Source organism: Podarcis liolepis (genome assembly GCF_965112155.1).
Source record: "Podarcis liolepis genome assembly, chromosome: 4".
NCBI lineage: Eukaryota > Metazoa > Chordata > Lepidosauria > Squamata > Lacertidae > Podarcis > Podarcis liolepis.
The window spans coordinates 84,792,790-84,806,596 of NC_139558.1; the positions used below are offsets into that span (position 1 = coordinate 84,792,790).

General features: G+C 42.9%; 1 protein-coding gene across 1 annotated transcript in view; it reads left to right on the forward strand.

Moving 5' to 3' along the window:
* CWF19L2 (CWF19 like cell cycle control factor 2) overlaps positions 1-13,807 on the forward strand; it is a 72,051-nt gene that overhangs the window by 15,461 nt on the left and 42,783 nt on the right. The window contains exons 5-8 of the mRNA XM_083499376.1: positions 3,241-3,360; positions 4,810-4,894; positions 8,113-8,228; positions 9,425-10,227. Coding sequence (XP_083355502.1) covers positions 3,241-3,360; positions 4,810-4,894; positions 8,113-8,228; positions 9,425-10,227 — 1,124 coding nt within the window. The remainder of the gene's footprint in view (positions 1-3,240; positions 3,361-4,809; positions 4,895-8,112; positions 8,229-9,424; positions 10,228-13,807) is intronic.

The window sequence follows — 13,807 nt, forward strand, 5'->3', positions numbered from 1 at the left end:
TCTTGTAGACCGGCCTAATTGACTCAAATGAATTTACCGTATTTTTCGCCGTACTTTTTCCCCTCCAAAAATGAAGGGGAAATGTGTATGCGTCCTATGGGGCGAATGCAGGCTTTTGCTGAAAGTTCCCACCGGGCGCCGCAGGCTTGCGGATAGCTGCCCTAAGCCCGGGGTGCACAGTGGGCTACAGCGTCGCGCTCCCCGGGCTTCAGATAGCAGCAAGCTCCAGGAGCGATGGCGAGGTTGAGCGGACTCGTTCTGGGGGCTGGGGTCGGGGGAAGCTCGGGCTTCCCCCGCCCCCACCCCGGCAAGCTCTGGGAGCGATGACGAGGTGGAGCGCAACCTCGCCTTCGCTCCCGGACCCCCAGCCCCGAGGCTAAAAACGAAGCCAAGACAGCGAGCGGGATCCATCCCGCTCGCTGTCATGGCTTCTTTGCTCTTTGAGGCTTGGGGGGGGGATAATTTTTTTTCTTTATTGCCCCCCCAATAACTGCGCCCTATGGGCCGGTGCACCCTATAGGGCAAAAAATACGGTAATATTTCTGAAACAAAAATGTGTATCCTGTGCAAGTGTTCTTGTTTATAGATTAATACTGATTGCATGGAAGTTTCATGGACACTATGATAATGCTTTATTTTTAATCTGCAAGCTGCTCTGGGTGCATTTAGGGTGAAGAGGAGGGCAAAAATGCTTCAAATCTACCATATTTGAGCCTGTGTGGGTTTCCTAACTGTTGACTCCTATTCTAGCCCTCCTAATCATACTACGAATTAGGTATTCCATTTTGCTGACGTACCCTTGAGGAATTGAATATGAGATATGTCAAGAAATCAGTGAGACAGGAAGAGAACAGCTGAAAAATTCTGTGTGCTGGTCTAATTTAAAAAAGAATTTGGCTGGTTATAAATCTACTTGAATGCTAATATGTGCTTTCTGGAATTCATATACACACACAAACTTTATTTTTATGAAGTGAACATTCTGTTTTCCTAAACCTGTATTACAGTTTTTTAGGTTGCTTGTTCATCTATTTGTCCACATTATAATAATTAGAACATGTTTTAAAGAAGTCAGTTTATTTATTACTTCATGGCGAGAGGAAAAAGATGTTGGGGAGAAACAAGTGGGCCTTATTCACTTATGCATTGGGATCGTGATAGCACCCGAGGCAGTACAACATTCTGCTCAGGCAGCCATGTGCTTCACCAAAGTTTAGAAAGAGGTGGATCTGTTTTCAAACGCTTTATTTCTGGTTGATTCAACAGAAGTGTGGCAGCATTTCTCCAGTGATTAGGACTGTGAATGCACTGTGGTTAAATGTCCACATGCTGTCTTGGTTTTCTTTCATGTCACATGCCTTTGCATGTGACATGGATTATATGCAATCCTTCATGGATCCAGTCACATGGATCCTTCATGGATCATTGCCTTGTCGTGGTGAAGGGGCTTGAATAACTCAAGAGAAGCTCTGAGGTATACTGTGCAGGGCCACCCATGACGGACAGGTCATAGTGGAGAGTTTTGACTAAACGTGAATCACCTAGATCAGGAACCGGCAAGCCACTCCAGTATCCCTGCCAAGAAAACTCCATGGACAAAAACAGTAAGGAAATCAGCCCTGAGTGCTCACTGGAAGGACAGATCCTGAAGCTGAGACTCCAGTACTTTGGCCACCTCATGAGAAGAGAAGAGTCCCTGGAAAAGACCCTGATGTTGGGAAAGATGGAGGGCACAAGGAGAAGGGAACGACAGAGAACGAGATGGTTGGACAGTGTTCTTGAAGCTACCAGCATGAGTTTGACCAAACTGCGGGAGGCAGTGGAAGACAGGAGTGCCTGGCGTGCTCTGGTCCATGGGAACATGAAGAGTCGGACACAACTAAACGACTAAACAACTAGCAACAACTATCTACTGTCCATTCTTGTTCCAGGGTCTTTGGGGGACATAATTGCTCTCTAGGTTTCTCTGCTGCTTTATCATGTGAAGTTTTCACTCAAGGTTTGCTAATTTATATGAATTTTTATTCCCCTAGGCACTTGTGGCTAGTGGTTGATGATTCCATAGGCCACTGTGAGAACAGGATGCCAGACTAGATGGGCCATTGGCCTGATCCAGCAGGTAGTTCTTAGGTTCGAGAGCCAGTGTGGTGTAGTGGTTAAGAGCGGTAGTCTCGTAATCTGGGGAACCGGGTTCGCTTCCCCGCTCCTCCACACGCAGCTGCTGGGTGACCTTGGGCCAGTCACACTTCTTTGAAGTCTCTCAGCCCCACTCACCTCACAGAGTGTTTGTTGTGGGGGAGGAAGGGAAAGGAGAATGTTAGCCGCTTTGAGACTCCTTCGGGTAGTGATAAAGCGGGATATCAAATCCAAACTCTTCTTCTTCTCTTCTATTGCCGTAATGTGGATTTACATTTTATTGTAAATCCCAATGCATTCTTGCTGCACCTTCCCTGTTCTGCCTTCTTGCTGCCCCCCTCTGTGTCAGGAGTGCATCATCTTGTCTGTCTGGTGTGGCAGGTGCTACTGTACAGCTGCCAGTATCATCCCATTCATTTTATTTTTGTCCTAGGCTTCTGAAATTGCTTTTCTTGAAAGGCCTTCAACCCGGCCCTTGACACTGTAGATACAATTTTGTGCTTCCAAATGAAGGCGCAGATAAACATGTACACTAATTGGAACCACTTAATGGTCCATCTGATGTCTGGGCACAGTTTTGAGTAGCTACGTGTCATGAGAGCTATGTAGTGCACCTGTGACCCATGATGGATGATGCATCTGCCAAATTGGCCTGGACACATACTGAAGCTGCGTGCAAAGAGAGCCATCTATTTTTCAGCACTCTTGGGTTTAGGGGTATGCAAATTCTCCTGGAGGAATGAGTCACAAAATATAAGACCCAAATGGAGGAAATGAAAAATCCATATTATTAATCTTGATAGGAATTTGCATATGTTCTCACTCCCACATGTACCACCACACAGAAACACACACACACACAATATGTTAAAAAGTATGAAAACAAAGAATATTAGAGGAATCTTGTCTATGAATTCTCATAAAACCTTTTAATGAAATTCCTATTTTATGTGTACCAAAAAAAAGTATTCAAAGTATCGACCGAGCATTCTGATTTCAACATCACTAAGTTTGGCTTTGACTCCCAAAAAAAGTCTCAGACTAGGTCATTACTGAATTTGAGTTGGTCATAATGTGCAAGAAATTATCTTGTTTTATTTACAGAGGGATGAGTGGATGTCCTTGGATTTTATGTCTGTGAAAACATTGTCTTCAGCAGCATTGAAGGCTGAAAAGCAAATGGAAAAATTACTGGAGAAACAGAAAGCACAAGAAGATCAACAGGTATGTTAGGTTCTTAACTAGTGTAGTGCTATGAGAAATTAGTAATTGTTGTAAGCTTACGGTTCTTATTAGCTGCCTTAAACAAAAATTGGATTTCTTCAAGTAGCAGCCTTCCGTTTTGGGACTTTGGCTGTTTTTTATTGAACATTAGCATCAGGCATTGCTCTGCAAAATAAGTCATTGGTTCTTTGATTAACTTTCAGTAGACAATTTTGGTTGGCAACCTTTATACTTCTTAAAATGTTTAAAACAGCTCCCCACGGGCCCTAAACAAACTTGTCCAACAATCCTGATTTGTTCTATATTGGGTTTCCATTTTGGTGTCTAAAACATATCAGTCATGTGGTAAGAATATTAGCAAAGCACTCTATCATTTATATCAAGATAGTTTAAGTAAACCAATTCTTCATTTACCTTTTATTTGAATCTTCGATACTGCAAAGAAGTGATTGGATCACCCCCACCCTTATTTAATGCATTACAAGTTTGATGAAGCTAAAGCACTCTCCATTTTCAGTTCAGTTAGGGAATTTTATATTTTTTAAATGCTATTGATATTTTTGAATAAATTAAGAATCTTTATTGTTTAAAGTCACAGGCTATCACAATATAAGTACAGCAAACAATCATTTCAACTCATTAAAAGAAAAAGCAATAAATAAAGGAAACAAAACACACACACACAAAGGAAAAATAGAAAACAGAAAAATAGTATTCTCTCCAATATAGATCATATGCAGAGTAAGGTCTATAGGTATTTAAAAATGCCATCAAACAAAAGGACACCCCAGCTACCCACTTCCAGGGTTTTTGAATCCTGGTTCATATTTTTTTAGCTGCAAGAGCAAATTTTGTTTTTTTTGGGTGGTAGTGAACACATATGTGCAGGCAAGCAAAATACATATCTGGTCCAGGAGGGCTCAATATGACAGGCACCAAAGGACACAATTAAGGAATTTGTGCCTATGGTGCTCATATAAAAGACCACTTAGTAGCAGTAGTGGCTGGCAGGGTGGTGGGGGTGGGGGTCTCACAACTTCCAAACATGGTTTCCGCTTACTGGGAGTGTGAGGGGCAAGAGACCAGGAAGCTTGACACAGTGTGGGTGTGGCAATGGAGCCTATCTTCAGTTCCTTCTTACCACACATGCACCCCCTAACTTCTCCCCCTCTCCCTCCTGGGAAGCATCAGTGGTGCGTGGTGTTGAGAAGCCGGGAAGGCAACTGGTAGCTGCTGCTTAGTAAGTAATGGGAGACATCCTCAACCTCGCTAGACTTCATATTTTTGCAGCCACATATTTTTAAAAGCCAAAGCACAACATTTATTGAAAAAATCTGATGCTCCATACAGAATTATTTAAGATGCAGCTAGTATCGAAGTGTGCTTGGTATGGGGGTGAAGGGGGCTTCCACAAAGCTGCCGTTGATCTTGTTTCTGTTTTGTAAAAAGGCCATTCTTTCTGAAAGAGAGCTCAACCCCTACTGGAAAGATGGAGGCACAGGCTTGCCAACGCAAGAGAGCACATCAACAAAAGGTAACATCTTTTTATGCAAGTTATAGGGCAGCTCTGTTTCTCTTCTCTGCAACCCCTTATTCATGCTAAAAGAAAACTAAATATTTGCATGCAGATTCTACTACTACGATCTCTGGATTAAAATCTTAGCACATAGCCTTTCAGAATATATTTTTAAAACCTTGAGTGGCTTGACCTTCAGTTTGTACAGCAGAATTCTTCCTTGTGAACTAATTAAAACAGAAAACCTGATTGCGTTAGGACATGATGAACTGTTGTCATCTCATTTGGTCTCTTTCATTCCATTACACACATTGTAGCTTTAAAATATTCAGCCGCTGAACTCTGTGAGTCCCATTTTCAGTGAAGTGAAATTGGGATGCAGTTGGTGAAGAATATTATTTATGTAACCTTTCCCCCCACTGCACTTCTTCCTCAAGGGTTATTTTGTCTGTTTGTGGTAAGAGCAGATGAGGGGAAAAATGTACTTTTCAACACATTGTATCCACTTTATAAAATTGTACAAACAGTTGTGTTTTGAATGGTAGAGATTGTCGTATGAAAGTTATTCCTCTGCCCTTTTAGAAAGACTTAAGAGGAACAAATCCCATCTACCTATTATACCATCAAGAGAAATGTTTCGATATTTCGGTTCTGTGTATGTGCTATGAAAGAGCCTTCTTTGCTTGGAGGTGAAGAGAGGTGGAATAAACTACCAAGGTATCCTTCTGGGGTGGCGGTCTGAGTTAGGGGAGGGTGGTTCCAGTCCTTTGCAGTGGTTCCAGTCCTACTTGGATAGTCGTTTCCAGAGGGTGATGCTTGGGGAGTGCTCTTCGACCTCATGGAATCCTGAATGTGGAGTTCTTCCAGGTTCTATTTATCCCCCATGCTGTTTAACATCTACATGAAACCGCTGGGTGGGGTAACCTGGAGTTTTGGAGTGCATTGTCAGCAATATGCCAATGACACACAGCTCTGCTTCTCCTTTACATCTGCAGGTGAGGCAGTGGATGTGCTGGACCGTTGGTAACGGACTAGATGAGAGGCACTAAACTCAAGCTCAATCTAGATAAGATTGAGGCACTGTTGGTGGGTGGTTCCCTAGACTGAATGAATAGGCGGTTGCCTGCTTTTGACGGGGTTACACTCCCTCTGAAGGAGTGGGTACGTAATTTGGGGGTGCTTCTGGATCCTTGGCTGTTGCTTGAGGCTCAGGTGGTCTCAGGAGTGTAGAGTGCCTTCCATCAGCTTCGGCTGGTGGCCCAGCGGTGCCCCTATCTGGACAGGGATAGCTTAACTTCTGTTGTCAATGATCTGGTAACCTCTAGGTTAGATTACCACAACATATTATACGTAGGGCTGCCTCTGAAGGTGGTTCAGAAATTTCAACTGGTGCATAATTTGGTGGCTGCAGTGTCTGACAGTTAGATTCTGGTCTGAATTCAAAGTGCTGGTTTTGACCTATAAAGCCTTACGCAGTTCAGGACCGAAGTATCTCAAGGGCCACCTCTCTCCATATGAACTGATCTGGACTCTGCAATCATCATCAGAGATCGTTCCTTTTGTGCCTCCTCTATAAGAGGCCCGGAGGGTGGCAACACAAGAGGGGGCCTTTTCTGTGGTGGCTCCCCGTTTGTGTAGTCCAAAACATTTGGAGGGCACCGGGTTGGCAAAGGCTGTGATAGAGCCAAATACTTCAGACTAAGAACTGCATTTGGGAAAGTAAGTAAGCAAGGGACATATTTTGGCCATTCAAGTTTAAATGGTTTAGATGTACATCTATAGAAAGAGGAATGTATGAAATAACCCTCATGCTTCCGAACCCAAAGGGTGCTCATCAATGGTTCCTCTTCATCCTGGAGAAGAGTGACTAGTGGGGTGCCACAGGGTTCTGTCTTGGGCCCGGTCTTATTCAACATCTTTATCAACGACTTGGATGATGGACTCAAGGGCATCCTGATCAAATTTGCAGATGACACCAAACTGGGAGGGGTGGCTAACACCCCAGAGGACAGGATCACACTTCAAAATGACCTTGACAGATTAGAGAACTGGGCCAAAACAAACAAGATGAATTTTAACAGGGAGAAATGTAAAGTATTGCACTTGGGCAAAAAAAATGAGAGGCACAAATACAAGATGGGTGACACCTGGCTTGAGAGCAGTACATGTGAAAAAGATCTAGGAGTCTTGGTTGACCACAAACTTGACATGAGCCAACAGTGTGACGCGGCAGCTAAAAAAGCCAATGCAATTCTGGGCTACATCAATAGGAGTATAGCATCTAGATCAAGGGAAGTAATAGTGCCACTGTATTCTGCTCTGGTCAGACCTCACCTGGAGTACTGTGTCCAGTTCTGGGCACCACAGTTCAAGAAGGACACTGACAAACTGGAACGTGTCCAGAGGAGGGCAACCAAAATGGTCAAAGGCCTGGAAACGATGCCTTATGAGGAACGGCTAAGGAAGCTGGGCATGTTTAGCCTGGAGAAGAGGAGGTTAAGGGGTGATATGATAGCCATGTTCAAATATATAAAAGGATGTCACATAGAGGAGGGAGAAAGGTTGTTTTCTGCTGCTCCAGAGAAGCGGACACGGAGCGATGGATCCAAACTACAAGAAAGAAGATTCCACCTAAACATTAGGAAGAACTTCCTGACAGTAAGAGCTGTTTGACAGTGGAATTTGCTGCCAAGGAGTGTGGTGGAGTCTCCTTCTTTGGAGGTCTTTAAGCAGAGGCTTGACAGCCATATGTCAGGAGTGCTCTGATGGTGTTTCCTGCTTGGCAGGGGGTTGGACTCGATGGCCCTTGTGGTCTCTTCCAACTCTATGATTCTATGATTCCTTTATGAATGCTGTTTTTATCTGTGATAATGAGTTTGCTTTCTATAGATTCCCTTTCCACATTCCCAGTTTCTCAAGCAGAAACTGAATAACAATCTTCTTTCGGAGCCTGTTCTCTGAATTTGCTAGAATAATGATTGGCAAGAAGATGGGGAGCCTGTTAATTCTGCTCTCGACACATTTGAAATAGGACTAATATTAAAGCGAGTTGGGCTGTGTTTCCAAATAAGTGTAAGAACATGAGCTCAGAATGGAGAGCCGTGCCAGTGTGAAGTATATTTCTGGCAGAGCTAGCATATGTTACGTCTATGACGCACGACATATGTAGTTAGTGATAAGGTTATGATGTTAACTTGTAGTATGCAAATATCTCAATTAATTGCTTTCTTTTGTAGTGACAGCAGTCGAAGATGGTGGGTTAAGTTGGCTGAAGAAATCCTACCAAAGAATGAAGGAGCAGTCTGAGAGAGAGAAACGGGATTTGGAAGATATTGTGGCTGAAAGATATGGTGTAAGTTCTGGAAGCGTACTATTTCCCCCTACCATAAAATATTAGTGCAGTGGAAAAACGCTGTTCCCTCGTAAAGCAGCAATAAGTAAATCTACCTTGTCTCAAGCAAAAAAGAAGGAAAGAAAGAAAGGACCAATGCAATCCAATCTTAATTCATATGGTTTCAGTAGATATTGATGTAGATATAAAATTATAATTTATAATTGGACTCACGGGTATAGGTCCAGTTCTATAAAAGTAAGTAAACACTTGGTTTGTGATAACATATAGTTTATGTTTGGTAGTGTTCACTTCATGGCTGCCGTCCAGCTGTGTGTGCATTAGTCAGAGCTGTGCAAGTGTAATCCTGTGCACAGAGTAGTCTATCTGTATTGGGCCACACATTTCCTCCAGTATCTCTAAATGGTTTCTAGTGTATCAAGATCAGTACATTGAAAACCAACACTTAGGATTGAATCCAGTGCGGCACTAAGTAACCATCCCATTAGTGCAAGGATTTGTGCTTGTGCAATGAGACCCTACCCCGCTCCCCAACACTCAGCCAGCTCGCCTGTGTCTGCCCAAATCTGCTTCCGAGGATTAGGCAAACGCTCATATTAGAGAAACAACCACATCTGGTGCTGGTGGGTGGAATAGAGGGAGTGGAAGTCCTATTGTGCAAATGTACATCCTTTCAGTGATGGGACAATTACTTAGTGCTGCCTTGGCAAGTCTTAGCATTGTAGAGGCAGCTCACAGATATGGCTAGGAGTGATAGAGAGACCAAGACGTGAATCCAGACTTAGAATGGACCCATTGAAATTGATGGGGTGTAAGTTAGTCATGACCTAGTTCTATTGATTTCAGCTGGGTTTTTTGTAAGCATAACAGAGTCTGGATTCAGCCCCATGGAGTTAGCTTTGGAATATCTCCTGTTAAAACCAGTGGGGGGATTGTTAGCAGACTTATATAGCTTGTGTGTCCATTTCAAACATAGTTTGTTTAAGAATGGACCACGCTGTTTTCATCATGCACTTACGTTCTCAATTGCTGCTTTATGCTTTTTTTTAAATAGATATTTATTGAGAATTTTCCAAAAACAAAAAAAGAAAAAAAGAAAATTAAAAAAAAACATATACAGTTTACAATCCTTATTTTTCTATAACATATTGCTGCTTTATGCTAAAATGTCATATGCTTTCCCTTCTTTCTTGCAGTCAATGGAGCTATTTCAGTCAAGACTTGAAGAAGCCGAAAAAGCAGTAGCCCCCCAGAAAGCTTATTATAGGAGAGGATGGCAGAAATGTAAATATTCTAGAAACGAATGTAGTACAAGACAGGAGGAGGAAAAAGGGGAGCAAGAGCAAAGCAGTGTAGAAAAACGTGCAGTGAAAGAACAACTGGAGGAGAGATTTAATAAAGAATATTCTCCAGAACAGAGAAGTTACAAGAGAGACAGACCAACAGAAGATAGAGAATCGAGGCATAGCAATAAAGCCTTTCCCTATAGAACTGCAAAGGAGTCTTATCAGATAAGAAATTATGATAAACCTTTTTCAAGCCCTTTCAAAGCTGCATTCTTGAAACCTAATGATGATGGGGACCAAGGCAGCAGGCTGCAGAGTCCTGCATCCCAATTACTTACTCCTAGTTTGATGAGTCGTGGTTTCAGAAAGCCTGGCTATAGCGATGATGCTACCCCAAGATGGCGCAAAGCACAGCCCAAGGAAGAGGATGCAAGAGCCACCCTGGATGAAAACCCACTAAAAACTGAAATGGCTGTTACCCATAGAGAGAAAGATTCAAGAAATAAACAAGAAGAGATACCAAAAGGTGCCGTTCCAAGATGGCGCAAAGCACAACCCAAGGAAGAAGAAGCAAGACCCACCCTTGATGAAAACTTGTTAAATACTGAAATGGCTGTTACCAGTAGGGAGAAAGATTCAAGAGAGAAACAGGAGGAGATCCCCAGAGGTGCTGTACCAAAAAAGGAGCCATTGGACAGCAAATCGTCTATAGGGTATTTTATTTTATTTTATTTTGTGGGAAGGTATTGGCTATTTTTGCTTGAGGTTTACTTTTTAGGATTGTAACCTTTTCGTTGCTGTTGATCATCACTTTCCTGCCTACATCCTGGTTAAGTACATGCCACGAGGCTTGTGTAATTTTAAAGAAAATAAACATTTTTTTAAAAAAAGCTGGTGCTCAAATCAGCCTGAAAACAACTTCCCGTTTATCTGGAAGTCCTTCCCTCTAATTCATGGAGCTCTGTAGTTACTCAGTGGCAAGAGAAACATGCACTGCATTTGCTCAGGGGAACTTTAATCTATTTTTCAAATTCTGTAAGTTGAGAGCTGGCCTCGAAAGCAAATGAAGCCTTGCAATTAAACAAAAGGGTATCTTAAATTATGCTCTGTGTGCCTGGTGGGATTAGGCTTCCATCTCGGCCCACCCACCATCCACACATATGTCAATATTTGTTGCAGAGACTATCACTGTTATATACCACCCTTCATCCGATGACCACAGGGTATCTTACAGTATAAAGCCTAAACTCATAAAGGTGCCTGGTTACTTGAATAGAAAGGATGGGGGAGAGGAAACGTCAAAGGGGGCACCGGAAATAATTCATTTAGTCCAACGTGTCCCTGAAGAATCACTTGACTTAATCTGAATATGTGTTGCAAGACTTGAAACACATTGGACTAAATCCTGTTCGGTGCTCTTTGGAGGTCTTTTCTGTCTCCTGCCCCCTGGTCCTTGGATAAAACATAAGAGATGTAAAAAGTTGTAGGAGGCACAAAACAAATACCGAGGGTATGATGCTAGTGGGTGCTGTTTAGCTCTGAACTTTTTCTTTGGGAAAAATCCACAGAACCTTTTAAGTTAAAAAGCTATTAGCCTTGGTATAAACTTTATCTCTTAGTAGTATGTTGATTTCATTTGTATGCAGACAACATGCTTTTCTTTTCAACTTGGATGGCAATTGAGTGTGTCTGTACATTGCGAAATAGTTTTTGGTTTTTTTAGTATTCTGCCCAAGAGAAGGGATGTGGAGCAAAGTGTTTCTGATTCTTCAGGGTGAATGGCACTACCTAGATGCGAAGTTGATGATACCACTTACTTGAAATACTTGGAAGACTGAAACACTTTGTGCTACATTTACGATGCACATTTAGACAAACCTGAGTTGAGTGGATTCACTTTCTAACCTCTTTCTCCCAAGCATTTGCATTTCCTGTACAAAGAACTTTTAAGTCTGGAGAAACACAAACTTCCTAGAATCATAGAATCTTAGAGTTGGAAGGGACCACAAGGGTCATCTAGTCCAACCCCCTGCAATGCAGGAATCTCAGCTAAAGCATCCATGACAGAGGGTCATCCAACCTCTGTTTAAAAACCTCCAAGGAAGGAGAGTCCACCACTTCTTATGGGCGTCTCTTCCACTGCTGAACAGCTCTTACTCTCAGAAAGTTTTGCAACTTGAAGCCATTGGTTCAAGTCCTACCCTCCAGAGCAGAGGAAAACAAGCATGCTCCCTCTTCCATGTGGCAGCCCTTAAGATATTTGAAGACAGCTATCATACCTCCTCTCAGTCTCTTTTTCCCCAGGCTAAACATACATAGCTCCTTCAACTGCTCCTCATAAGGCTTAGTTTCCAGACTCTTGATCATCTTGGTTGCCCTCCTCTGCACATGTTCCAGCTTGTCAACATCCTTCTTAAATTGTGGTGCCCAGCATTGGACACAGTATTCCAAGTGTGGTTTGACCAAAGCAGAATAGATCTGGGCACTATACTTCTGTTGATGCAGCTTAGAATTGCTGCTGCATCACACTGTTGACTCATCTTAAGCTTGTGGTCCACCAAAACCCCTAGATCCTTTTCACATGTACTGCTAGTAACCCAGATGTCCTCCACTCTATATTTGTGCATCTGGTTCTTCCTGCCTAGGTGCAAAACCTTACATTTGTTCCTATTGAAATTCATTTTGTTAGTTTGCGCCCAGTTCTCCAGTCTGTTAAGGTCATTTTGAATTCTGATTCTGCCTTCTGTAGCATTAGCTACCCCTCCCAGTTTGGTGTCATCTGCAAATTTGATGAGCATCCCCTCAATTCCTTCATCCAATTTATTTATAAAGATATTGAACAACAATGGGCCTAGGACAACCCTGCGGCACCCCACTTGTCACTTTTTTCTGGGATGATGAGGGACCATTTATGACTACTCTTTGGGTTTGGTCAGTCAACCAGCTACAAATCCACCTAACAGTCCACCTAACCTCACGAGAATATCATGGGGGACTTTGTCAAAAGCCTTACTGAAATCAAGATACACTATGGCCACAGCATTTCTCTGATCTACCAAGTTTGTAATTCCATCAAAAAAATAAATCAGATTGGTCTGGCATGACTTATTTTTGAGAGACTCATGCTGGATCTTAGTAATCACAGCATCCTTTTCTAAATGCTCACAGACCAACTGTTGGATTATCTATTTTAGGACCTTCCCTGGTATCAATGTCAAGCTCACCGGTCACTAGTTACCTGGGTTTTCCTTGAAGATGGGGACAACATTTGCCTGCCTCCAGTCTATAGGGACCTCACCTGTTCTCCAAGAATTCTCAAAGATAATAGACAAAGGCTCTGAAATTACATCTGCAAGCTCCTTTATTACCCTTGGATTCAGCTCATCAGGCCCTGGAGATTTCAATTCATTTAAAGTAGCTAGATGTTCCCTTACTACCTCTTCTATCTTGGGCTGCAGCTCCCTCTTTACATCATTTATTCTTTTGTCCTAGCTCCTCTGGTCTACTTCTCCTCCCAGAATCAGTGTCTAAAGTTGAGAGCATGGAAGCAGTTTTGCAACTCTAATGACAAAGTGTGTTTTGTGACTGTCTTACTTCTGTGGATCACATTCCTCCAGGGTTAGACTCTTGCAATGGGCAATCTTTATCCGCCCGGGGGGGGGGGGGGCACCCAAACTATCTTGGTGCTCAGTCTCAGCCAACTCAGCTCTCTATCAAGTAACTCTGCATGTTGTCCTGGTGCTTGAGATGTGGCTAGGCAGGACTCAAGTTGCTGCACCCTCACTTCCAGCAAGACAACCAGCTTCTACTTGCTGCAATTGTATTGTTGCTTGTTCTCTGGCAGAAGGACAAACATGGCACAAGGGTTACAGGTCACTGCAGCAGCTCCCTCACCCTCCATGTTTCTGGTCCTATGCACACCAAGAGACAGAACTCTGGGCCTCCCCCGCTAAACGCCCTTGCAAACACCTCAGATTGCGAGGTCTGTTTGCCAGCTCCCAGGATCTGCACTGAGCAAAGTTTGCTGCTGGTTGCTAACTCCTCCCTCAGCCTGGGAGTTAGGAGTACAACTTGCGATGTATTGGGTAGCCCACTAGAAATGCATTGGACTTGGCCTCGAGGCATTGGCAAAAATGATGTGTCCTTGCTTAAATTTAATTACAGAATTAAGTTTAAGGTGCTACCCAGTAGACTTTTTCATGTGCTATTTTGAGGCTAGGGCAAGGAGAAGGTTATAATACAGTGGAAATAAAAGGCATGGTTAAAAAAATAACAAGCCACCATGGAGCCATT